We start from the raw sequence: 27,143 nt of genomic DNA, 5'->3' as shown, positions 1-27,143 counted from the left end.
CCCATATGGCTCTGTACCATGAATGAGGATTTGAAACTTCCTTAAGATAATCAAGTGCATCTTCTCTTGAAGTGTAGTACCTTAGTCTGCTCGTGCAAATGACTTGATCGTTGAATGCCAATTCCACGAATCCATCCACATCAGAAAATTGATAGGGGTGTAGTTTGATTTCCATCTGATTATATTAATCTTTATGCATTGTTCTTGTAGCTAACACCGAAACACTAAAATGATTGCTAAATATTTAGGTAGAAAAGAATAGGTTATAACTTTTGAAGACCAAGAATTAGAACTACAAGTTACGAGGAGTGATATGAATTTGGGAACAAAAACACAAAAATTATAGCTTCAAACATGTTTAACATAATTAAGGAAAAAGAGAGCCTATGTTCTGCTCTTTCACTTCAAACTCATATTCTTTTATGATACTCAAAGGCTTTGAAGATCTTCTTGTACGCACAAACTAGTACAATAATGTTACCCATTACAACCACACATCACATGACTTGTACTATAATTGGCCGACACTTCACACAACTCTTTTTAGTGATAGACACAACTTGCATCTAGTGCACTAGAGCATTAGACCCATACGATACAAATACTGTGTCTAAAATTTGGCATGTGTCCATATTGTTTTAGATTCAGTGCACTGGACTCAAGCTTTGCCCTTCAGTGACAAAGTAGGAATCTCTCTACCATTAGTTAGAATTCATTTATTGAGTCATCTTCGAAGTTGTTTATTATGATATTCCTCAACAACAATACAAAAGTCAAATTTTAAGTTTTATGGATCAGAATTAGTACATTCCAAATATAACATAGATGTCCTACTAATTTCAAGTGATAAGGTTAAATTCTAAACTTTAGGAACTAAAACAAATTAAATGTTAAGAATGTGTGGGTTTTCAAATAGCCCAAAGCAGTCTAAAATGCATAAATTATACACATAAGTTTCATTGTGAAAATACTCTTTGTTGCCAAAACAATCTATTCCACTCTCATTTTTTCTTGCTTTGAATCTTGTGTGTTTTGTGTGAAGAATCCTATTTTATTTTTGTTTCAACTTTCAACCACGACATTTTTCTATAATAGCAAATGCGTTAATTTTTCTTCAAATCACATGGAGAGATCGATACTTGTGCACACAATGGGAAGCATTTTTTTCGTTAATGTGGGGGGTTTAGACTATTTTCTTAGGTGTGTATAATCCCATAAAAATAACCACAATTAGTGTATATGGTCTCATAACTTGCACCAAAGACATTAGCATGTATAGTCATTTAATTTACTCATTTTTTGCATTGGTTGTCACCAAAACTTCTTGACATGGTAAAGTAATCGACTAAGGAAACTATTATAGCAGCATGAGGTTACCTATTAATTTGGACGAAAGCCACAAGAAGAAGCAGAACACTTGAATCCATGAGGGTTCTTTGAATACACAAGAGGAGATTAGTCTGAAGTCTACCAGGAAATAAAGAGACAAAAGTTTGAATTGCCTTGTAGGCTACAATGTGTTTAAATAGTAAAATAAACCTTGGGATAGCTAGGAAAACACACCAAAAATCCTAATTTGCGTTAAACACAAAATTAGGTGGCAAAATGAGATAATTGCAAAACTAAATACTAATATTTCTAGGAGATGTCCCATAATAGACAAGACATAATTCTGACTTTAATTTAAAAGTTACAATGGAAATTTTAAAAAATAAAGGGTTAAAAAAGGCAAAAACAAAGGAATTTGCCTAAATAGTAGCTTTAATCATGGCCTAAGGCCACGAGTTTTGCTCCAAGCATTGTGAAGGATTTTCACGCAATTCTTTAATTAGTTTGATCAGTTTTTAAAAAGCTATACATAATAACATCAATAGTCTTCCCATGGACAATGACATATTTCCTAAGTACACCTTCCTTTTGAAACCCAGCCTTTTCCAAAACCCTTTGTGAGGCCTTAATTTCCACATTAGCAAAGCCTTCCAATCTCTCCATATTTGGAAACTCTTCAAACACACTAGAAATAACCAATTTCACTGCCTCTGTGGTTATACCTTTGTTCCAATACTTTGATCCAAGAGCATAGCTGATTTGCCCTCTACATATCTCATAGTCAGACCCTGGTTTGACACATATGAATCCAATTGGACGGTCCTCCAAGCATATGGCCCGGTACCATGGGTGAGGAATGGCAACTTCCCTAAGATAATCAAGTGCTTCTTCTCTTGAAGTGTAGTACCTTAGTCTGCTCGTGCGTATGACTTGATCATCACATACCCATTCCATGAAGTCGTCTACATCAGATAATTGGTAGGGGCGTAGTTTGATTTCCATCTTATTAATCTCTCTAATATCTTGGGCTTGTAGCTAACACCAAACACTAAAGTGATTGCTAAATATTTAGGGGGGAAAAAGAGAGAATAAATATATAGAAAAGAATAGGTTATAACTTATAAGGATCAAGCAATAGAACTACAAGTTAAAAGGAGCAACAAAAACTAGGGAACCAAAACACACAAAATTTATTGATTCAAACATGTTTAACATAACAAAGGAAGCAGACTGCATATGTTTTGCTTGTTCACTTCATACTCGTACCCTTTTATAATTCTAGCAAAGGCTCTGAAGATCTTCTTGTGCGCACAAACTAGTACAATAATTCTACTCATTACAATGACACTTCACATGGCTAGTACAATAATTGGCAGACACTTCACACAACTCAAATGTTTTTAGTGGCGGACACAGATAGTGCACTAAATCCAATATAATGCAGATACATGATTAAAATTTACCATGTGTTCATATTGTGTTGGGTCTAGTGTACTATACCCAAGCTTTGCCCTTTAGTGACAAAGTAGGAATATCTGTACAATTGGTTGGAGTTCGTCTAATGAGTCATCTTCCAAGCTGTTTATTATGCTTAAAAAGTCAGTTTTTAAATTAGAAGGATCAGAATTAGTACAATCCAAACATAACATAGATGTCCTACTAATTTCAGGTGTTTATTTTGTAGGACTTTACTTTCACAAGACTCTAAAGGACACAAATACACTCTGCATGGAAAATATTGGATCATTTGACATCTTTAAATTTTCAATGTGGTAATATATCCACCTATATTTTTAGTGGGGATGCTAGTGCTTTACCTTCACTAGATATTAACCAGGGAAAAAATCAGCTTTACCTTCACTCCCCTCTTTGAAGCTAATAAAGCATGTCGCATCAATGACAGAGCTTCAATCAGCAACACCAACAGGAAAATCAAGTTTTTCAGGACAGATAAATAAACTTGTTGATGACTAATTTAAAGACATCCTATCTGACATTCTTCCTGGTTCTTGTTTGAATTTCATTATCCTATCTAACCTTCAAAATTCCAAAATTAAATTTTCATTATAAACAAACATGACTAGTATGACTACTGAGGCATGATTGTGGTACATACTTGGTATCTTGACTCTAGTAGTTAATTCCAAATACCTACTCCAAAAGAGTAGCTTCTTTTTTTATTTGGTGAGGGCTGACCTTATAGCAAGCAACCGTTATAGATTTCTCTCAATCTCACCTAATAGTGGGTCCACCGTACCAATTTTTGTCCCAATGTCCGCATTAACCAATGTCCACATTAACAATGCCTTCCAATCTCTCCATATATCTCTTCAAACACACTAGAAATTACCATTTTTCATTTGTCACTGCCAATGTAAATGCCTTTGCCCCAATACTTAGATCCTAGACCATAGCTTGTTCTACTTCTGTATATGAATGGTCGCCATTATTAATTAATTCAGTAAATAATATGTAAAAGAATTTACTAAAAAAGTTATTGTTTTGGAGACTCTATGGACTTACAAAACTTGGTCTAGAATTGGGTGGGGTGCGCCAGACCTGTGCAATGGTGCAACGCATGGGCGACGCTTGAGAGCCCCAGTAGCAAGCTACTGTGGTGGACACTCCCCTTCAAGAAATAAATTTAATATCGTGTGAGACAATGGCTCACATATCAGATATTAAACTGATAAGAACAGATACTACACTTGATCTTAGCCAAAAGGCCGAGAAAGGTATGAGCCTACTCCTAAAATGTGCTCTTTTTTATAGTAAGACTGATTTGAGCTCTTTTCCTGCTTTCATGATGTGGGACGTGATTGTCAAACTCTTATTATGCTTATATTATACATGGCTGGTATAGGAATACAAACATATCTTCTTTAAACAGTTCACAGAAAACAAAGTAGATGCCAACAAACACCATAGTGATGTAGACGATAATGTTTGAAATACAAAAATTTCTGCCTTTAAAGAGCTCAAAGCTGGAACAGCTTCTCCGCATATTGGATTTTTTGTTTTGTTTAAATCTAGATTGTTTTTATTTTTTATCATGTTTGTATAACAATTTAACTAACTTCAATCGTAAGCTTCACAGGCCTATCAGACTATCATGGATTTCATGTTGGTATTTAGCTGAAGTTTGAACACTGATTTTGTGCTGGAGATGAATTTCCTGGCTTCTGACAAGTTGAATTAAAGCTCTAGTTGAAAGACAACAGAGTGGGGACCTGATTTATATTGCTGAAATGTCAGGACTTATTTACCAAAAAAAATTTAAAACGTTGATATGACTTAGAAGTGATAAGTAGCATTAGAGGCACAGATGTAGCTGACAATGAATGCAGAGATAATGGATGTTGTGACAATTAGGAGATATAAATATATAATCAATTTCCAGCTGGGAAATGTAATCAACTTCTAGCTTTTGCAGGTCCGGTATAAATGGAGGGTCTAACCTTACCAAACTTTTAAAATTTAGCTCCAATAGTTCATAACTCAAAGACATGGGAAAACAAGAATTGAAAGAAGAAGATTTTAAGACTAAAGGCACAGCTTTTAATTAATATCACTCACAACAAACTATCTGTTACTAAGAAGATATAGATAAACATGTCTCTGATCTCTCCTTTACAAAATCCGTATTTTCTTAACAACCCTTCTTTAAGAAATCCAACCTTTTCTAACACCTTTTGAGACCCCATATTTTCTACCTCTACCATTGCTTCAATCCTCACCAAATCTGGGAACTCTTTGAACACCTTAGAGATAGCTATCTTCAATGCAGTGGTGACTATCCCCTACCCCCAGTAATCTGTGCCCATAGCATTGATAGGTCAAAAACCCTTTGTGATAAATTAATTGATTAATTAGCCAAATGTATTAATTAATTAAATTAACATGTAAGATGCATGGTAACACAAACAAATTATCGATAAACTAAGTATGCAACGGAAAATAAATTGACACAATAAAAACCAACACGGCAAAAACCTCATCAGGTGATTTTAAGGTCACCACTCTCGAGAATCCACTATTATCACAACAAGCGGTTACAAGTAAAGAAATCTCAGTATCTTATACCAACCTACAGTTGAACCCTTACCCTAATACCCAATTGAACTTGTTTTGTAGTGACAATCTCTCATTTTAATGCACGGCTCCTAGTATGTGACTAACCAATTACGCAGATCCCAGTATGCGACTTCAATTACCAACTAGAGAAGGTTGTTGGCTGCAAAGTTCTTTAGTTCATCACATGATGAAGATCGAGAAGCACCTTGGTTACAAAACCCTACGGTGCACAAACACAGCAGCTTCTTCACAAGAAAGATGAACTAGGGCAAATTCTGTTTCCGGTCACAATTTGCTTGAACAAACTTTGCTCAACACTTATGCAACTTGTTCCACCTTTGACGGTTCTTAAAATAATCATTTTATATGTTTAGGGTTGTAAGAAAAGAAAGCCCAAACATACAATTATGGATTGGAGTCAAAACTGTTAGGACATATGTGTTTCACATGTTAAGAACATATGTCTTGATTTTATATAATTGACTTATCCTTTGACAAAACGCACTTTACTTGTATTTGGGTAGATTTAGGATGTTTTTAATACTTCAAGAAACCTTATTTCAAGATCACATATTGAAGCTTTCAAGTCTGTTCAAGAAAACAAGTTCAGAGTGCAAAATCATTAAAGCTCGACAACTGGTCGATAGCTTCATCTATCGAGCTTAAGGAAGCCGTTCTTCATTCGGTGTGCTCGACACTTGCTCGACACTTGCTCGACACCTGCTATCTGTCGAGGTTTAAGATTTTCAGAATTTCAATCTAATATTCTTGGGATCCGTTAATGTCTTTGGGCCTTCTTTTCTCCTAAACCTAGACATATAAAAGGATCAGTTTAAAGGCCATCAAAGTGTTCATGAAAATTCTGAATTTGTCCCCACTTGTCATCATTGTCATATTGTTGGTCATATTAGGCCAAATTGTCCTAATTTGTCAACCTCTAAGATTAGACCTCCTTCTAGGAAGCATAGTAATTCGAAAACTACTCATGTTTGTCACCATTGTGGTGCTTCCGATCACACTCGTCCTAATTGTTTCAAGTTGTTTCCTCATAAGTGAGTGTCCAATAGGTCTCATCCTTTGTCTAAAGGTTCTGTACCTATTCTTGGTGAGTTATTAAAAGTTTTGAGCTTTTTAACTCAATTTCAGGGGAATTCTAATTCCTCTATGTCCTTTAGTAGTCATACTAGGACACGTGCCTTTTCATCTTCACGGCCAAAGACTCGTGCTGTATGGGTGATAAAGATCCTAAGACTTAATTGTCTTCTCTGTTTGTCTTCTACTTTAATTCTTTCTATCTAAAGTAGGACTCTCTTTGCTTGATTTCTTATCTGCTTTTGGAATCATGCTTTCATGCATTTGCACCCTTCTATCATGCCTTCATGCATATGCATATTTCTTTCATGCTTTCATGTTGTTTGCTTAATATGGTTTTGTTTGTTTATTTTTAGTTTTGTTTATTTTGTTTTTGATATAAAAATTAAAAAAAATTGAAAAATTAGAAAATACAAAAACAGTGTGTGTTTTGTGTACTTTGGTACTTGTGTACCTTGGATGGCCATTGAAATAAAGTCTTCTAAACTTTATATCTTTTATAGCTTAGATGAGCATCTCTATGCACAACTAAGCAAGTGAGCTTTGTGGCTCGTGTTTGTGATGAGTACGATTAAGTTATCTCTTAAACTTAACACTCATATCACTCTTTTTGACGGGAAGGACTAAAAAATCCTGAGAAAAAGGCATAAATAACCATCTCACCACTGTTACCCGCCAATCATAATATGACACATGTATGCTTCGGCATAGCAAAAGTGCAGTGTCAATGACATTTGTGTGCTTAGGCATAACAAAATTGGAATGTCAAATATCATTGGGTATTTCTTCTCTCTCTCTTTTACAAGCCCATGCATGATATGATTAAAAGAAAAACATGCAAAGAAAAATCAAAAGCAAAAAGATCAAAAATGCTTTAAATATGATTGCAAGCGTGTATTCTAGGAGATGTGGGAGTTATATGATGTACCTCAAAGGTGATAGTCTCCATCAAGCAGTTATGATTGTGTGTGAGTTAAAGATTTTCTTATATCTCAAATCGTCATAACATGTGTACACTTATGCAATCTTGCGATGTTTTTCACATACAACACGCAATATTCTTTGCTATTCTTGATACATGTGCAGGTAACAATGTAATTTGGCCATCACAAGATTTAACATGTGTTAATGTATGCTCACTAAACTGTCTTGACTTGTTTTTGAAATATAAAATTGGTTAGACTTGTTTAGTGTGTGTGTGTGTTTGTGGAGATCCATGTGCTTAAATTTTCATTTGAGAGATGATTTTAAGAGCTTAATATGTTGATTGGATTGTTGGTTGAGTTGCATGTTGGATTGCATTCATGTTTGTGTTTTTCACATCTCAAAAAACTGCTTTTAAAAGCTGGCTTGACATCTGCTCGATAGCTGGCTATCTATCGAGCTTCCTTAAGCTTTTCCTTATCACAATCTCGCCTGCACCTCAATACCTAGTGAATCTATCGAGATTGGATCTGTATGCTCGATAGCTTCTCAATACCTGGTGGATCAATCGAGCTTCTATTCTTAAATTTGATGTGTTGATCCTCGATACCTCCTCGACACCTCAGCTGTCGACGTGTATTTTCTCAACACCTCCTCGACAGATACCTCGATACCTGTCAATACCTTCATCTGTCGAGAATTACTGGCTTTCCTATATAAAGCCCATGCGTGATCCGATCTTCATTTCCATCGATCTCTCTCTTAATACTTCTCTGTTTCTCTCCCAAAAAATCTCCAATCTCACTCCTATCTTGGTTCTTAAGGATTTTCCAAGGTTTTTCAAGTTTTTCTTCACTTGGTAAGCTTCTAATCCTTTCTCATTCATGCATTTCATGTTTTTGAAACCTAGGATTTAGGGTTTTTGGAAATTTTTGGGGTTTTTCAAAATTGATGTGATTTCATTGAAATTTTGGGTTGGGTTTTCACTTAAATGTGTTTGAAACCTCATACATTGCATCACATTAGCATTATAATGGTCTTGCCATACATTTAGATGTTTGCTATATGATTGTGTGCTGGTAGGTTTGGATTGGGCTGAGCCCATGATGAAATTTCTTTTACATGTCACATGTTCATGCATTTCCCATGCATACGTACTTCTTTTCAATATATTTGATATATTTGAAAATGTTTGGGACTTTTCTGATTGTCTTTCTTTTTCTCCCTCTCTGTTGTTTACGTTAGTCGTGTCTATGGCACATAGGCATAAATCCACTCCAGCCTGGAACCCTCTTCGTTCCGATGCTTCTTCTTCATCTGATCCTACCTTATCTCATATCCGGTTCCGTGATGATGATGCCTTTAAGGCATTTTCGGAGAACTTTTCTCGACGAGGCATTCATTCAGAACACCAAGTCATCTTGTCAGATTTTGCTGACACCCACCTTCCTTCTGTCATTCACAGTAGGGGATAGGAGTCACTATGTGATGCCCTGGTCACCTGTCCTCTCGTGCTGATCTAAGAGTTATACTCCAACATGCACGGGATTGATCCTTTAGTACCTCTTTTCTTCACTCACGTCCGAGGTACGCACATTCCTATCACACCGCAGCTAGTTGCGAATGTGCTTCGAGTTCCTAGGATAGAGTTTCCTGACTATCCTAGTTGTGAGCGTATAAGGATTGTGTCCAGGGATGAGCTCATGTTCGCTTTCTGTGAGCGCCCTAGTTCTTGGGGTGAGTGTCTTTTTACACCATGTCGACCTTTTGCTAAAGGTCCTAGATTCATGAACATGGTAATGACTTTTGTTTTGCATCCCCTCTCTCACTATAATTCCATCACAGAGCCTCGTGCTCGATTTTTGTTGTCTCTTCTTGAGCATCTCACCATAGACTTCTTTTCTCATTTCATTCTGTCTATTATTGATGTTCATCTAGATTTGGCGACCCGTGATAAGCTCATCTTTCCTTTCGCTATCACGAGGATTCTACGCCATTTTTCTTTTCCTTTTCCCTCATCCGACCATTTCACCGTCATGTGTGCCATAAATTACGCTACCGTTAAACGTAGCGAGGCCCAACTTCGGTCGCGGCAGTCGGATTCAGGGGCTCCTTCCTCTCGTTCCGCTCCATCCTGTTCGGCTCCATCCACATCGGCTCCTCCTTCCTCTTCGAGCGATGTGTCTCTAGGAGATATTATGGCGCAGCTGCAGTGCATGGATGCTCGCCTTGATACACTCTCTATGGAGTTGTATCATGTGATGTTCGTGTCGGTTGTATTGCTCGACGACAGGCGTCTATAGGTGGCTTTGCTCCTGAGGCTACTCCTTCACCGCCTTCTCCTGTGGTTTCTGCTTCTGAGGATGAGGATGATGATGATGGTGATGACAATGATGCTTCAGATGATGATGATGGAGATGCTAGCTCTGCCAATGAGATGTCTACTTGACATTCTTACCCTTTGTCATTCGTGACAAAAAGGGGAAGTAGTTTTGGTGTGAAAGTAGTCTATCTTAGGGGGAAAGTTAGTATAGGATCATTTTGTTAGGGGGAGTGTTGATACATTTTTGAGGGATGTAGTGAGGATAGTATGTATTTTTTCTTTTCTTTCTTTTTAGATACATTACTCTTGTACATGAGGTCTTGTGACCATTTCTAGACATACATTGTACTTATTTCCTTATTTATATTGATGTATGTTTTTCTTTCACCTACCCCTTCATGTGTTGTTTCTTTTTGCTCTTTATACACATGTTTTTTATACTTGTATGCAATCTATTATTTCTGTTTCACACAAAGATGCCTTGTTGATTTTTGTTTAAAGTGTTTCAAAAATACAGGTTGTCAAAGTCTATTTGCCATAAACTCTCTTCTTGCAAAGTTTTTCAAGAGTTTGTGTTAGGATTGATTTTATTGTATTCAACAAGTGAATATGAGTTGAGTGATTTATGACTTCTCTCATATGTTTATTTGTTTGTTGTGGTTTTGTCACGGATTGCCAAAGGGGGAGATTGTTAGGACATATATGTTTCACATGTTAAGAACATATGTCTTGATTTTATGTAATTGACTTATCCTTTGACAAAACGCACTTTACTTGTATTTAGGTAGATTTAGGATGTTTTAAATACTTCAAGAAACTTTGTTTCAAGATCACGTATTGAAACTTTCAAGTCTGTTCAAGAAAACAAGTTCAGAGTGCAAAATCATTAAAGCTCGACAGCTGGTCGACAGCTTCATCTATCGAGCTTAAGGAAGCTGTTCTTCATTCAATGTGCTCGACAGCTGCTCGACACCTGCTATCTGTCGAGGTTTAAGATTTTCAGAATTTCAATATGATTTTCTTGGGATCCGTGAATATGTCTTTGGGCCTTCTTTTCTCCTAAACCTAGACATATAAAAGGATCAGTTTAAGGGCCGTCAAAGTGTTCATAAGTTGCACAAGCATTAACCAAACTCTGTTCAAGCAAATTGTGACCAGAGACGAAGTTCTTGCCCTAGTTCATCTCTTTCTCTTGAAGAAGTTGTTGTGTATGTGCACCATAGGGTTTTGTGATCAAGCATCTTCTTGATCTTCATCGTTTGGATGAACTGAAGAACTTTGCAACCAACAACCTTCTTAGTTGGTGATTGAAGTCGCGTACTGAGATCCATGCAATTGGTTAGTCATGTACTTGGGAGCCGTGCATCAAAAAGGGGAATTGTCACTATAGAACAAGTCTAATTGGGTATTGGGGTAAGGGTTCAACTGTAGGTTGGTAAGGTACTTGGATTCCTTTACTTGTAACCGCTTGTTGTGATAATAGTGGAGTTTCGGGAATGATGACTTGAAAATCACCCGATGGGGTTTTTGCCGATAGATTTTCCCTATTCGTAAACAAATCACTGTGTTATTTATTTTCCGCTGCATTATTAGTTTATTGGTAATTTGTTTGTGCTACCACGCGTTTGCATGTTAAATTGATTAATTAACAACTTGACTAATTAATTAATTAATTTCTATCATAAGGGATTATTCAGTTTGTGGCCTATCAAAAACATAACTGAAACTCTATTTTTCATAAACCTCGACAGATGCCTATCTATCGAGCCACAGGCTAGAACAACTCTTCAAGGCTCAATAGATGTCTAGTTGTCGAGTTAGCTGTCAAGTTTTAATGAACAATACTTTTGGCACTTGAATCTTGGACAGATTTGCATGGCTTTAAAACTTGAACTTGAAACAAGGTTTCTTGAAGCATCAAACACGTCCTAGATTTGCCCAATTACAAGTAAAGTACGTTTTGTCAAAGGATTAGCCAATTATAAAAAATAGTGACATATGTTTCTAACAAGTGAATCACATATATCCTAACAAGCATAACTAATGTGTGCTCTGCAACTGTCATCACGAGATTCTGGCCTAATTGAAATGTAGCCAATTGAACGATCATCCAAACATATGGACCCATGCCAAGGATAGGGTATGGTAACCTTCTCAAGATATGTCAATGCTTCTTCCCTAGAGGTGATGGAGTCTCATCTAAGATACTGCATTACTCTATCATCACTAGCCCATTTCAGGAAGTCATCAACATCAGAGAGCTTGAATGGACGTAGGGAAAGTCGTGAGGAATCCATTGAAACTAGTTTGAAATAGATTCACCAGGCATATATATGAGACATAAGGTGGATTTTTTGTAAAAGCCAAGAACGTCACTGGCCCCATGGCCATGGACCATTAGACATGGTCAATTATGGTTTTCATTATTAAGAATTTAGCCCTAGTAGCAGACCATTGGACATTCATTCCAAGACGTAACTAACAATTCTTGATAAGCTAAAAAAAATTGATTGGAAAAATACATCAAGTACTTATGATCAATTCTTAATTTACCTTTGGTAAATATGATATATGATATTGGTAACAACAAGATCAAGGGTTGGGTATAAATCCTCAACAAATTCGTCAAGTTGACCATATATATTCATTTTTACCTTTTCATTCTGTATGAAGGCATACTCTGTCTTTGTTGGTATAAGATATGGTAACAAAACAAAATAATGGCTCAAATACACAATGGTTAAAGTGCCATCAACGGGAATGGAAAACATGAGTTCTAGAACCTCCTCTCTCTCTAGTGAAGAAGAAGACGCGCTGCATCGAAGTACAAAAAAGATCAAGGAGGGGCACACCCCTTCATCACCTGAACCACCGTTCCAAAATCTTAGTTACAAAGCAAAACTTGTAGGACAACTTCCTGGTGCCTATGAAAATGCCTTTAGCCCTGTTGATCAAATGCATGAACATGCCGAATCTGATGTTGAGGAAGAAGACATTGAAGAAGGAGTTGTAGCGTTATCTCTTACAAAAGAGGACAAGATCCGCATTAGATCACAATGGTCAAAGGTCCTCATTATAAAGACCTTTGGACGAACAGTGGGATATCATTTTCCCTCTCAAAGAGTCAAAGAACTCTGCGCCCCAACTGGAAGGTTAGATTTGGTGTGTTAGAAATACTGAAATCAATAGTTTTGTATTTCATAGTGAAAGAATATACATAAGTGCCTTTATATAGGAGACATATGTGTGTAATACAAATAAGAGTGTAGTACAAAAATGTGTACTATACAAGTAATCTAGTTGGGCCTAAAGCCCACGACACTATACACATTAACAGCCCCCCTCAAACTCAAGGTGGATGTGAGACTAGCTTGAGGTTGTCAACCAAATCACGAAGGCGTCTCTTAGGATGTGATTTGGTGAAGATATCTGCAAGTTGATCTTTAGAGGAGGCTGAGAAGAGCTTGAGAGCACCATGGAAAAGATGATAACGGATAAAATGGCAATCAATCTCGATGTGTTTAGTCCGTTCATAGAAGACATCATTGTGAGCAATATGAATGGCACTCTGGTTGTCACAATAAAGATGAGTAGCAGAGGATGTGGACACACCTAAGTCCTTAAGAAGCCATCATAGCCAAAGGAGCTCAGATGTGGTATCAGCAAGGGCACGATATTCTACATCAGTACTGGAATGGGCCACAAAGATTTGTTTCTTACTACGCCAAGAAATCAAAGAAGAACCAAGGAGAAAACAATAACCAGTAGTGGACCTGCGATCAGTGGGATCTCCTGCCTAATTAGCATCATAGAATACATGGGGTACAAGAGGCGACTGAGATGAGTAGAAAAGGCCATAGAAGAGAGTGTCTTTCAAGTATCGAAGAATGCGTAGAATAATAGTATAATGAGTCGATTGTGGAGCAGATAGATATTGGCTCACCTGATGAACAGCATAGAAAATGTCTGGATGAGTAACTGTGAGATAAACTAGGTTGCCAACCAATTTTCTGTAAAGAGAGGAATTAGACAATGGTTTCCCCCCCGAGGGTGTCAAACGCACAGTAAGTTCAATTAGGGTGTCAACAGTCTTGCTGTTAGTGAATCCAGCTCAAGACAAGAGGTCAGAAGTATACTTGGCTTGAGTAATATAAAGACCATATGTGGAATGAGTGATTTCAAGACCCAAGAAATAGCTGAGATTTCCAAGATCTTTCATCTCAAACTGCTGACTAAGAAAATCCTTGAGTTCTTGAATGCCACCGAGGTCATCACCAGTTATGATCATATCATCCACATATAGGAGAAACAAAATGGTGCTGTTATCAGTGCGATGAAGAAATAAGGCAAAATCATAAGGACTGACAGTGTAACCCAAACAAAAGATGGTGGAGCTGAACTTGGCAAATCAAACTCATGGAGCTTGTTTAAGGCCATAAAGTGCACGTCGAAGGCGATAAACCTTGTTTGATTCAATAGAGAGACCAAGAGGAGGTTGCATATAAAATTCTTCATTTAAATTTCCATTAAGGAAGGCATTTTTAATATCCATCTGAAAAAGATCCCATTTACTAATAGCGGCAACAGCTAAGAGGGCACGAACAGATGAGATACAAGCAACTGGAGCAAATGTCTCTTTGTAATCAATCCCATACTCTTGTGTAAAACCTTTTGCAACAAGATGAGTCTTGTAGTGCTCAATGGACCCATCAAAGCGAGTCTTGATCTTATAGATCCACTTACAACCAACCACAGACTGTCTAGGAGTGAGAGTAACCAGATCCCAAGTATGGTTTTTGGTTAATGCATCAAGTTTCTCTTTCATTGCAATCTGCCATAAAGGGTCAGTGGAGGCCTCACGATAGGTGTGAGGATTGTGGAGTGTAGTAAGGGCAGTGTAATAATGATAGTCAAGTAAATGTGTAGGAATAGATCTTACCCGGGTTGAGTGGTGAGGAGGAATGTCTTGTGAAGGATCTTCAAGCAGAGTAGGAGCAGGGGACCCAAGCTCAAGGTGGGGTAGCTCATCATCAACCTGTTTATCTTCGACCTATCTAGGAGAAGCATAAAAAATATCTAGAGATTGGATAGAGAAGTCCAAAGGAGGATCAAGAGTATTTGTAGAAGGAACAAGAGACTCATCTGGAAATATTTCTAAAACAGAGGAGGTAGTCAGGGAAGAACGAAAGTGAAAGAGTTCAACAAACAAGCAATGTTCCCAAAAGATAATATTACAAGAAACACGAAGACGATGAGAGACAAGATCATAACACTGATACCCCTTTTGAGTTTCGCCATAACCAAGGAAACAACAAAGTCTAGATCAAGACTCAAGTTTGTTGTGCTCATGAGGCTGAAGAAGAACGAAACAAGCAGATCCGAAGGAGCGAAGGTGATGATAGTTAGGGGGTGACTCAAAAAAGGCGTTCATTTGGAGCTTGATTATGTATGATAATGCTTGGAATGCGATTAATAGCATGAAGAGCAGCTTCACCCCAAAATGGGGTAGGAACTTTGGCAAAAAGAAGAAGAGCACGAACAGTATCAAGAATATAATGAAGTTTTCGTTTAGCTCAACCATTTTGCTAAGAGATACTTGGACAAGTTAGGTGATGTACAGTTCCATAGGAAGGTAATAGAGCTTATCAAATCGAAAAGTTTTGATACATTTGGAGAATTGTGTTTTAACCATTTTTGCAAAGTTACTGTATATTGGTAAAATTTTAGAACGAGATTTTATAAGAAAGATCCAACTATAACGAGAATAATCATCAATAAAAACAACAAAATATCGAGATCCACCAATACCAGCAATAGGAGAAGGTCCCCAAACATCAGAATAAATTAACTAAAAAATATTATTAGAGATAGATTCACTATTATTGAAAGGCAAAGCTAGCTATTTTTCTAACTGGCATGAAGTACAATCAAAGTTGTCTTTGGACACAGAACCTAATAGACCCTTAGAAGCTAACTGTTGTACTCGTGAAGATGGTGCATGATCAAGACAAGAATGCCAAAGTGCAAGAGAAGGTAAGGAAGAAACCACAGCAGCAACAGAAACAGAATCAACAGGCGGAAGATGAAAATTTCCACGGGAAACATACGCCCAACTCTAGGACCAGTCCCAAGCTCTTGCCCCGTCCTCGGATCCTACACAATACACCCAGAATAATAAAAAATAAGGTAATATCCTAGTTTAGATAATTTTCCCACAGAGTACAAATTATAGGATAGGTCAAGTACATGGAAGACCCCAAGAACAGAGATGTTGGAGGTTGAAACAAAACCTAGACTATTCCCTTGCATGGTGGAACCATCAACTATATGAATATTAAGAGGATGTGGGGCAGGGTCAAGTTTGGAGAATAAAGACGAGTGAAATTTCATGTGATTGCAACAAGCAAAATCAAAAAGCTAAGTTTGAGACTTACCAGGTAAAACTGAGAGAGTAGTAGAAAGAGATGCATTACCAGCCATATGAACAACCTGAGCTATGATGTCCTGTAGTTCAGTGGGGAAGAGGTTGATAGTGAATCTAGAAGACAAGGACTCAGCTGAATTGGAAGGCACCGGCGAAGTAGGCTCAGTATTAGCAACAATAGCAGTAGATTTGTTGCGACGGTAACAATTCTCAATAGTGTGGCCAAGACGCTTGCAATAGTTGCAGAACTTTTTGTTGACCTGCTTACAACGATTGCTAAAGCCAGAGGAATCACTTGATTGCTCTATGGGTGGAGCAGAAGGAGTAATAGCCAAAAGATTAAGCTTATTCTGGGCTTGAAGGGTTGCAAGACGAGCTTCTTCTCTAACCAACTCGTTTACAGCAGTATCAAGAGAGGGAAGAGGACTGAGATTAAGAAGCTAACCTTGGATGGGCTGAAAGTCCTTGTGAAGTGACATCAGGAATTCATAGAGATGAAATTCATCTCTAATGGTAGCATATTGCTGAGCATCCTTTGAGTATACCTAAGTTGGGTCAGAAAGGTCAATTTGGTCCCAAAATGAAGTGAAGCTGATCATAGTAGTCCTTGATAGATTTTCCTGGTTCTTGCTTGAGTTGATGCAATTCAACCACTAACTAATATTTCATGGACTCGTGAGTAGTGGAGTACCTTTTGGCCAACATATCCCATGCTGATTTTGCATCATCAAAGCTTCTCAATAGATTGGAGATGGACGAAATGGAAGTGTTCCGAATCCATGTGAGGATCACGTGATTGTGACTATCCCATTCAATTATGCAACTGAGGAAGGCAGCATCTTCTTCACTTGCCCCCTTGACAAGAATAATGATTACACTAGTACAATATTGCCAAAGCATGCGACCCTTAAAAAAACTGCACATAGCTTGAGACCAACATAAGTAATTCTTATTCCCCTCCAATATAGTATTGATGGGGCGAGGAAGAAAAATATCTTTTTTATCCATTTAGAGACACAATATGCAAAAACAGACTAAAAAATGAAATCTAGTCGAAAAACTAGGTAAGGAGAACTTGGACAGCAAAAGTTAACTCTAGAGAAAAGTCAACGGCTCGGTCAACGGGCAACGATCCCGTCAACAGTCAAAGTCAACACGGTCAACGGTCAGCAGAGATGATGTTAGCAAGATGATGTGGCGCTGACATCAATAGATGACTGGATGCTAACGTAAGCTAGGGTTGGCGTGGCACTGATGACGTCACAGGTGACATCAGCCTAGAGCTAATGACGGCGCGTGAGCTTCGACACAGAAACTTTGGGTGGCGCATGAGGGTGCGTGCGGTCTCTGATGGCTGTGAGGCTTCCACCAACGTGTAGATCAGTGCAAGACGATCTCAGTGATACCTAAAGAAACGTAATCAAAGCAATATTCATGGTGGTGATGACACTAGGGCTGTAAATGAACCAAGCCGTTCATAAACGGCTCGGGCTTGATTCGATAAAAGCTCGTTCATGTTTATTTATTTATAAATAAGCCAAGCTTAAGTTTTAGTTTTAGGCTTGTTTAATAAACGAGCCGAGGCCGAGTAAAAAATATTGTTCATGAACAAGCTCGTGAACACCAAGGTTCGATACAAAAATAACAAAACAAGTTGAGCCTAGGCTTATTTATGAGTTTGTAATAAAATTGATATGAGCTTGACAAGTAAACTTATATCCTTTTAAAACTTTAATTAATTATAAGTTAAGACCACTCATCCAAATTGAATAGGCTAGATAATAAACTTGATATAGGCTTGATAAAATACTTGTGTTGGATCTTAAGCTCAAAAACATGATATTGAGCTTGAGTTTAGGCTTGATATAGAGCTCGAGCTTGGCTTGACTAATGAACCAAGCCAAGCCAAGCCGAGCTCAAACTTTTATACTTTATAACAAGCTCAAGCTTGAACATTATTTGTAGGCTCGTATCAAGCCTAAGCCAAGCTTGAACATTCTGCTTTTACTGTCGAGCCGAGCTTGAACATTCACTACTCGACAAAACTCGGCTCGTTTACAGCCCTAGATGACACGTTCAGTGGTCTTTGAGGTGTGGGACTCCTCAACGACAGCAGCTGCAGGTCTGGAACCCAAAGACAACAGCTGGAAGATGTCGGAAGTTTAACGGTAAGAGGCTGTGGTGACTGTTGTGACAACGGAAGTGATGTTGAGAATGCAATAACACTAATAAAGACAAGACTACTAAGAAAAGGTTGATGCAGTGGCTTTGATACTATGTTAGAAATACTAAAATCAATAGTATTGTATTTCATAGTGAAAGAATATACATAAGTGCCTTTATATAGGGGGCATATGTGTGCAATACAAGTAAGAGTGTAGTACAAGAATGTGTGCTATACAAGTAATCTAGTTAGGCCTAAAGCCCACAACATTATACACGTTAACATGGTGGACCTTGGCCACAACTATTTTTTAGCACGTTTTGAACTGCATGAGGAGCTTGATCATGTGCTAAAAGATGGCCTATGGTTCATAGGACAAGACTTCCTTGCCATTAAATCCTGGGAGCCCGAGTTTAAAGCATCCATAACCAACTTCTCCCAAGTGGCTCTATGGATACACCTTCCTGAGTTACCCATTGAGTTTTACGACCCAGTTATCCTCAAAAAGATGGGCTTTATGATTAGGCCAGTACTCAGGATTGATGGGCACACAGCTACAAATGCCAGAGGACATTTTGCCCGCCTCTGTGTCCAAGTTTGCTTGGATAAACCTCTTGTAAAAAATATCTTCATCGGAAAGCTTAGACAACCAGTTGTTTATGAGGGCATTCACTCTCTTTGCTTCTTATGTGGCCAGCTAGGCCATAAAAAAGAAACTTGTCCTTAAACTATCAGAGTGAACCTTAGAACCGCCAATCAAGAGCAAGGTAATGATGCTAGCCAAAGTACCAATGTTGGCCCCTCCTCCCCTTCAACCTCGTCAGAACTAAATGCCTTGGCTTACGAAGACCATCCCACGGTCGTTGGGCCTGACCAGTATGGCCTATGGCTACTAGTCTCAAGGAAAAAACCAAACCCCAAGAAAAAGCTTGCTACCACAAGTACGTCTTTTCAACCACTAACCCAGTTTGCTCTCCAACCTCCTACATAGCAAAATCCCATCAGTCATCATATCCTTTTCACCAACAAAGTAACTGAAGTCGAACTGGGTGCCAACAAAGGCAAAAGAAAATTAGTTACACCAACTAACCGAACTCTAAAACAAACCAATAAGCCAAAACCTAAAGCTCAGGGCCCACTCAAACCCTCTAAGGTCCACTCCCATTAATCACCTAGTCAAAAGGTCCGACCCCAATAAATAGCATCTAACTCCACAAAAAACCTAGCCACACCTCCTTACCTATCACAACTCCCACCTTTCTCCTTCTTCGCTCAAGCTGAAGCCACTATCCCAATCTCTCAACCCAACCAAAATGTTGTGGGCAATCTAGCTCAAGAACAAAGCTGTAGTACTAGGAGACACCATGATCAATAACATCCACTGGGATCCATTAATGATATACGGATGGAAGGAAAAGGAACTCATGGAAACTTGGAGCTTCGTCTTCCCATTGACGGACAAGAGTGTGAAGGACGGTTGCCTTCCATTGATAGACCCAGCCTGGTTGTACACTCCAAACCCATGGTGGCGATTGACCCTGGATAGGCCACCACTTCTGCCTTTAGGACAAACCAACTCCAACACCTCAAAGACTCTCTTAGAGTCCGACCTCTCTAAAGCATCGACTCAATGGAGAGAGAGTTAGTCCCACTGGAGATATGTCAGAGAAAGTTTCTAACTGGGAACCCACCGGAGTCCTAATTCAAGGCATTCACCCACAGTTGAAGCTAATCCAAACTATCACAATAACAACGAGCTTCATGCTCGGAACTCTGACCAAGCAAATTCAGCTAAACTTGTTGGAGCATGCCATCACCCTGATGCCAGGAACCATAGTACACAGGGAGGATCTACGCCAGGTGGAATGGAACTAGATGACATCCAGGAGAGCCTTTGCCTATGAATGTGAGTCCTTTGAACCCCATATATCTCTCAAAATGAATATATTAGTTTGGAATTGTAGGGAGGTCATGAAACCCTTCTTTAGAAGTGCTATCCGTGATCTAACAAACTTCCACTCTCCTGGAATTATTGTTGTTACTAAGACTCGCATTAGCGGCTCAAGAGCTGGGGATATCCTTCGCTCCCTTCCTTATGATGGCATCCACACCACTGACCCCATTGGATATGCTGGGGGGCATTTGGCTTCTCTAGCGCAAAGACATGGTGGAAATGGAAGTCCTTGCTACAACTGAATATGAAATCCATGCTATTGTTAAGGTAATTAACTCTAACCTTTCCTGGCTCCTCTCCTCTATTTATGGTAGTCCTAGATTTGCTAAGTGCACTCTTCTTTGGGAAAATCTATGTTCTATCTCCCTGCTTCGTAATCTTCCTTGGGCAATTGTTGGTGACTTCAATGATGTTTTGGATGACTCTGAAAAAAGAGGAGGGAATAGGGTCAGTATGACTAGAGCTTCTGCGTATAGAAATTGTATGAGCTTTTGTAATATGATCGACCTCGGTTTCTCTGGGCCTACTTTCACTTGGACCAATTGCAAAGATATTGGTTGGCTTACACAAACTAGAATTGACAGATGTTGGGCCAAACCTAGTTGGACCCTAGCCTTTCTGGAAGCAAATGTGACTTACCTTCCTCACATAAGTTCTGATCACTGCCCTTTCTCCTATGCTTGTCCAGAGCTTGTGCTAGTAGAATGGAAAAGCCCTTGAAGTTTGAGAAGATGTGGCTCAGCCACCCTAGGTTTTACCTCATAATAAAGAACGCCTGGGATGGGTCCTCACCTTTAAACCATATTATCTCCTCCTTTACCAAAGTAGCCATCTCATGGAATAGAGAGGTTTTTGGGAACATTTTTGTTCGAAAGAGAAAGATCCTTGCACAACTTAATGGTGCCCAAAAAGCCATTGCAACCAAACCATTCGCCTTCCTCCTTTCCCTTGAGAAGGAACTCTTTTCAGAGTACACAGAGATTCTAAATCAGGAGGAAGAATTTTAGGCTCTTAAAGCCCATCTAAATTGGCAACTTTAGGGGGATAGGAACACTACTTTCTTCCATGCTAAAACAATCATTAAGAGGAAAGCCAACAAAATAGATCACCTAAAAAATCATCTAGGGGAATGGTTGGATTTTGAGCAGCAAGTGATAAACCATATTCAAGATGGATGTCAAGAGCGATTTCAAGAGCTCTATAAATCACAACACCCATCTTCAATTGCCCACTATGATTTTGAAGTGGACTAGGCCACCACTCTTTCAGAAGAAGACTCGAGGATGCTATCTGCCAACATCTCTCTTCTAGAAATTTGGAAAGCTTTATTCTCTCTAAAGCCCTTCAAAGCTCCTAGAGCAGATGGGCTCCATGCGGGTTTTTTCACCACTTCTGGTCCACTCTTAGAAGCTTAGTCACTGAGGAAGTCCAAAACATCTTTGCTTCAAAAAAAATGTCAGCCTACCTCAATCAAACTCTTGTCGTTCTTATCCTGAAAAGAATTGGACCTAAGCATCTAGGACACTTTCGGCCAATCAACCTCTGCACGACAGTTTATAAAATTGTTTCGAAGATCATTGTTAACAGGATCCAGTCCTTCATGAAGCAACTTGTTTCTCCTTTTCAAGCGGCTTTTATCCCAAGAAGGAAAGGTCTAGATAACATGATAATTACCCAGGAAATTCTGCATTCAATGGAAAAGAAAAAAGGATGTTCTGGAGTTATGGCTTTAAAAATTGATCTTGAGAAAGCCTTTGACAGGTTGGAATGGAGTTTTATCAGAGAAATTCTTATTCACTTCAACTTCCCTTCAGACCTCATAGCCATCATTATGGATTGTATCTCATCTTCCTGTCTCTGTTCTATTCAATGGGGGTAAGCTAGAGTCCTTTGAAAGCTCGAAAATGTGTTAAAATACAAGAGTTGTTTAAACCCCCAAATTAAAGTTACGGTTCGATTGATTTTACTCTAACTTAAACTAAGTGCGGAATAGAGTAAATGCAAGCGAATAAACAAATAAACTAATGTAACCCATAATCATAAAACCACACCAGTAAAATGAAAGGTAAAAGAATAGGGAAGAAGAATGCAAACACAAGATAACATGCCAATGTGTTATTAAAGAGGAAACTGAAGAACTCGGCGAAAAACCTCTCTGCTGCCCTCCAAGCGGTAATCGATCCACTAGACAATCAGTTGACATACATGAATAGCAAGAGACCCTTCAAGCCTAATCTACCCAATGTACTTAAGCCCTCCAAGCTCCTACTCCAACAAAGCTTCTTGGAACCGTGTCTTGTCTAACTCTCCGGATCCCGCAATACACCCAATTGCATCCGCCAAAGCCTGGCTTCCTCCAATGCTTCCCAGCAGCACCAAAACCTCACTTGACACTCTGAAATGGTGTGGTAAGTGTTTGGGCTATCAACCTCTCAAGGATATGAAAATGGAGAGGTAGGAGTTGAGGAAAAATCACAATAGATTGTGTAGAGAAATGTGGGTATAATAATCTCTAACTCTTAAGTATAGTGGATAGGGTTTTCTCTCAGAAGCACTCCTCAACATCTGTGGGTAATATGGGTATATATAGTGTGGGTACTAAAAGTGTGTATCAGAAATGACAGTTTAACAAAACAGAATGTTTCGTGGGTATCTCGTGGGAAGGCCTTACCTATGAGGCACTCGCGAAAACCAGCTGCCTCTATCCTGTCCTGACTCTTTGCATTCCAGTCATGTGCAAGGCACATGCTTCGCGGGAAGCCTACTCGTGAGCTACTTGTGAAAACAACTTTAGTCTTCAATTGTCTTGAGTCTTTACACTCTCTCTCTCACACACAACCCTTACAAATAAATCCCACATACAATACAGGGTACATAAGATTAAACATAATTACAATCAATTTGGTATGGAATTAAAGCCAACATAAACTAGTTGTAAATTACAACTTTACATCCTTCACCTCGTCTCGTGGGATTAGACAAGGAGACCCAATCTCTCCCTACATCTTGGGCTCCCTCAAAGGATGGTAATTTTTCTCTTAAATCAGCATATATTCTTGCCAAAGGGTTAAATTCTTTGAACCTTCCCACTCTTGCTTCTAGTTGGATTTGGAAAGTGAAAGCTCTTCAAAAACTTCTCATTTTCCTTTGGTTATGCTCTTACAATAGCATAACGATTAGAGAAGTGTTGGGTTCAAGGGGTTTTACCATTGATCAATCATGCCCTCTTTGCAACAACCACTTGGAAACTATTGACCATCTTCTTAGGGAATGCTAGGCCTCGGTTAGTTTTTGGAATCAGCTTGGAGTTCCTACAAAAGCTATACAATCTTTTGGTCTCCCTCTTTTGGAATAGCTGCATTTCAATAGCACTTGTAGCTTCACTTCAAGACACCTCCACATTCATTGGAAAACTCTCTTCATTTTTGGGCTATGGACCTTATGGCTAAACAAAAACTCTGCAGCTTTCCAAGGAAAGTAGTCCAACCCCTCTATTGCCAAAATATGTATTGCAAAAGCTATTGAATTTCACTTTCTCATCCAAGAAACTGGCGAACAAAACAAAAAAATTCAGCATCTCGTCTCTTGGACCAAGCCGGACCTAGGATGGTATAAACTAAACACGGATGCATCTGTTTTGCTATCCTCAAACTATGCAAGTGGGGGTGGGCTTATGAGGGACTCTTATGGCTCTTGGATTAGAGGTTTTTCTAGACTCATTGGTGCCTCAAACTACCTTCTTGTTAAGCTTTGGGCTTTAAGAGATGGCATCACTATGGCCAAAAACCTCAACATTACCAAGCTTGTTATTAATGTTGATGCAGCTAAAGTCATTTCCCTTTTCTAGCAGGAACATGCCCCAAGCTTTCTAGGAATACCACATGTAGCACTGCTTCGGGGAAACTAACAAAGTTGCTGATCTCCTTGCTAAACTTGGCTGTGGCCAATTTGAACCTTTTATTTCTTATATAGCGCTTCCTTTTGTTGTTATGGAGGCTCTTTCTTTTGATTGTAATGTTGTTCCTTGTACCCGTTTAATTTGGGCTTCAACTACTTATGATTAATATTATTAACCCCGTATTCTACCCAAAAAAAAAAAAAAAAAAGATATAAAATAAACACATTAAAAATCAAGCTGAGTGTTGGAGAAAGGACAATTCAAGGCATAAAATCAATAGATAAAAGATTGTACATGACCATATCCCTAGTCTCACCTTTATTAAAGCTATACTTCCTCAACACACATTCCTTGAGGAAGCCAACTTTGTCTAAGACCCTCTGAGAACCCTTGTTCTCTAATTCAACCAAACCTTGAAACCTAACCACATCTAGTAATTCTTTTAGCCCTTCACTAATAGCCATCTTCACTACTCTAGTTGTTATACCATGCCCCTAGTACTCAACAGCTAAGGCATATCCAACATCTGCCTTACACCGGTCATCACCGGAACGTGGCATTATGATAACAAAACCAATTGAACGATTGTCTATGCATATGGATCTACAATAAGGGTGTGGAATGCAATAGTCATTGATGTAAGAAACTACTTCTTGCTTGGAGGTGAAGGTGTTCCACCTTGTGAAGCGCGTAACTTTTTCATTTCCACCACACATTAAGAAGTCATCAACATCTGAAATTTTGTATGGACGAAGTGTGATCTTTGAAAGATTAGGCCTTGTTTGGATTTTTTTTTTCATCACTCCTCACTCAATTTTCATCGCTCATCACTCATCACTTAAATTACCCCAACTCCCTACTCGAAGTCTGTTTGGCACACATCACTCAAATTTTTCAACTTTTTGTGGGCCCCATACCTGAAACTTGGTCAGAGCAAACTCCAAATCCATAGCCAAACCAAAACTTACAGACACCACCATAATCACCGACCCCTGAACAACCACTGAATCAACCTAATGCACCAAACCCCAAATCCATAGCCAAACCATAATCACACCCACTTCTAAAATCTCAAACCAAATACCAAACCCACACCAATGACCACCACAATCATACCCACTTCTCAAATCTCAAACTAGGTACCACCACAATCAAACCCACGGCCCATGCCCACTGGAAACCCATAACTTGAAACCCGATCTAAAACCCACGACCACGACCCAAACCCACGGCCCATGCCCATCGAAAACCCACAACTTGAAACCTAATCTGAAACCCAAACCCACGACCACGACTCAAACCCAAACCCACCCCCGCTAAAACAAACCCATAGATGAGGCCCACCACCGAAAAGCCGGCCACCTTACAACCAAGTGGGTACTCTCCCATTTGAGGCCACAAACCAGAGCGAACAAATCGGTCAGCAACGAAAACTCGGCGCAAAACATCAAGCAAAAGCGTGACAGCGTAGTCGGCCACTTTCTCAGAGTTGGCATCACCGGAATTAGTGACGGCAATGCCATGATGGCGGCACTCGACAAGGTCAACTTGGTCAAGGCCGGCGCTGGAGCCATTTATGGATCATGGATGGTTCAGAGAAAATGAGGTTAGGAAGTAAGGAAACGGAGAATAGAGAAATAGAGAGTAAAGGCAAAAAGTGTTTTCAGTGGGACGGGACACTAACAGTGGGACCCATTTGTGCTGAAGAATTACAAATTGCCATTGGAAACTGAGTTTTGGAAATTGAAAACACCTAAAATGTGTTTTCAGTTTCCATAACTCATCACTAAAAAATTAGAGAATTAAGTGATGGAAACAAAAACTGGAAACAACTGAAAACAAAAACCAAACAGACTTCTCAGCTATGTGTCCCACCATTTTTGAGTTATAAGTTATGGAAATCGAGTTATAAGTTATGGAAATCAAGTTATAAGTTATGGAAATCATAAATCCAAACAGCCCCTTAATCTCCATTTCCTTTGACATGTCAAATGGTGGGAACAATAGGTGGTTCGGTTTGTTGAGAAATGGAAGTAATATGTGTTTCTAAAGTTTGCAATACCTATCATAGGATTCTTTTAACTTTTGACCTTATCATAAAAAATAAAAAAATAAAAAAAACCTAGTTTATTCATTCAACAAACAGGAAAAACTAGTTTAATAGCTCAATGGATATGCTAACCTTGGCTTTCTTAAAGATGTATCAAAGCTCTGACTGTTCCCAACCTACATTACACAATTAATGTAGAAAAAGTTACAGAATGCTTTTTAGAAATTAGCAACCGCTATAGTTGGTGGTTTAATTAATTTAACTCTAAAATAGAAAGAAAAATATTCTCACACTAGTTTACATCCACTATTTCACACAAGCATCTACAATTGATGTAAGAATGTCCACATTTTAACACATAAAAGTGGTAGAAAAAACATATATGAAATAGTTGATGGGTGAGAATCAAAACTGTAGAATGCACAACTTTTAAAATCTCTTATCTTTCTCTCTCTTTCTGATATAGTTGTATTTTTATTCAGCTTACAGTTTAAGTAAAATAAACCAATAAAAATAAATCATATCAAACAAACACTAGATAATTGTTCTTCTTGCTGACTCAAAAATTAAAATATGGTGATTATACTTTCATTGCTTTGCTGACCTTCTCCGTCCCCCCCTTCGCAAAAAGAAGAAGAAGAAGAAAAAAAGAACTAATGGAATACTTCGACATAATAGTGTACCTCTTATTATGGATCCCAATCCACTACACATCCGCGATACCCGTAAAGAAGAAAAAAAGAATCATATTTCACTAAATATCTGTCTATCATTGCAAGGAAAACCAAAAACAAATCTCACAAAACCAACTTGTGATTCTGAATGATGATGCATCCAAGGGGAAAACGTTAAAACAACATTGTTTTGAAGGGAAGAAGAACATCAAAAGATTGGAAATTCAAGGTCCCTAC

General features: G+C 38.6%; 1 protein-coding gene, 1 non-coding gene and 1 pseudogene across 3 annotated transcripts; all 3 read right to left on the bottom strand.

Moving 5' to 3' along the window:
* Positions 1 to 1,483: 1,483 nt before the first annotated feature.
* On the bottom strand, positions 1,484 to 26,945 carry LOC115994373 (uncharacterized N-acetyltransferase p20-like). 2 transcript variants are annotated; one of them, XM_031118498.1, is made up of 3 exons: positions 26,916 to 26,945; positions 26,364 to 26,408; positions 1,484 to 2,357 (listed from the first exon to the last, which is right to left on the bottom strand). In XM_031118498.1, exon 3 carries the CDS (start codon positions 2,329 to 2,331, stop codon positions 1,825 to 1,827), a length of 507 nt encoding a protein of 168 aa, XP_030974358.1. In that variant the 5' UTR covers positions 2,332 to 2,357; positions 26,364 to 26,408; positions 26,916 to 26,945; the 3' UTR covers positions 1,484 to 1,824. The 2 variants fall into 2 exon arrangements, with proteins under 2 accessions (XP_030974358.1, XP_030974359.1); XM_031118499.1 differs by lacking the exon at positions 26,916 to 26,945 and having other exon boundaries at positions 1,484 to 2,364; positions 26,365 to 26,408.
* Positions 3,873 to 4,068, bottom strand: LOC115951085. Its single transcript, XR_004083221.1, has one exon. It is a non-coding gene; the product is annotated as a U2 spliceosomal RNA (small nuclear RNA).
* On the bottom strand, positions 11,770 to 26,060 carry LOC115994630 (annotated as a pseudogene).
* Positions 26,946 to 27,143: the final 198 nt, after the last annotated feature.

This window comes from Quercus lobata, chromosome 6 (assembly GCF_001633185.2).
Source record: "Quercus lobata isolate SW786 chromosome 6, ValleyOak3.0 Primary Assembly, whole genome shotgun sequence".
Classification (NCBI taxonomy): domain Eukaryota; kingdom Viridiplantae; phylum Streptophyta; class Magnoliopsida; order Fagales; family Fagaceae; genus Quercus; species Quercus lobata.
This window is presented reverse-complemented; position numbering and strand designations above follow the sequence as displayed.

Bases quoted from the DNA above. Each gene is read 5' to 3' on its own strand.
- LOC115994373 (XM_031118498.1), bottom strand. From the start codon at position 2,331: ATGGAAATCAAACTACGCCCCTACCAATTATCTGATGTAGACGACTTC.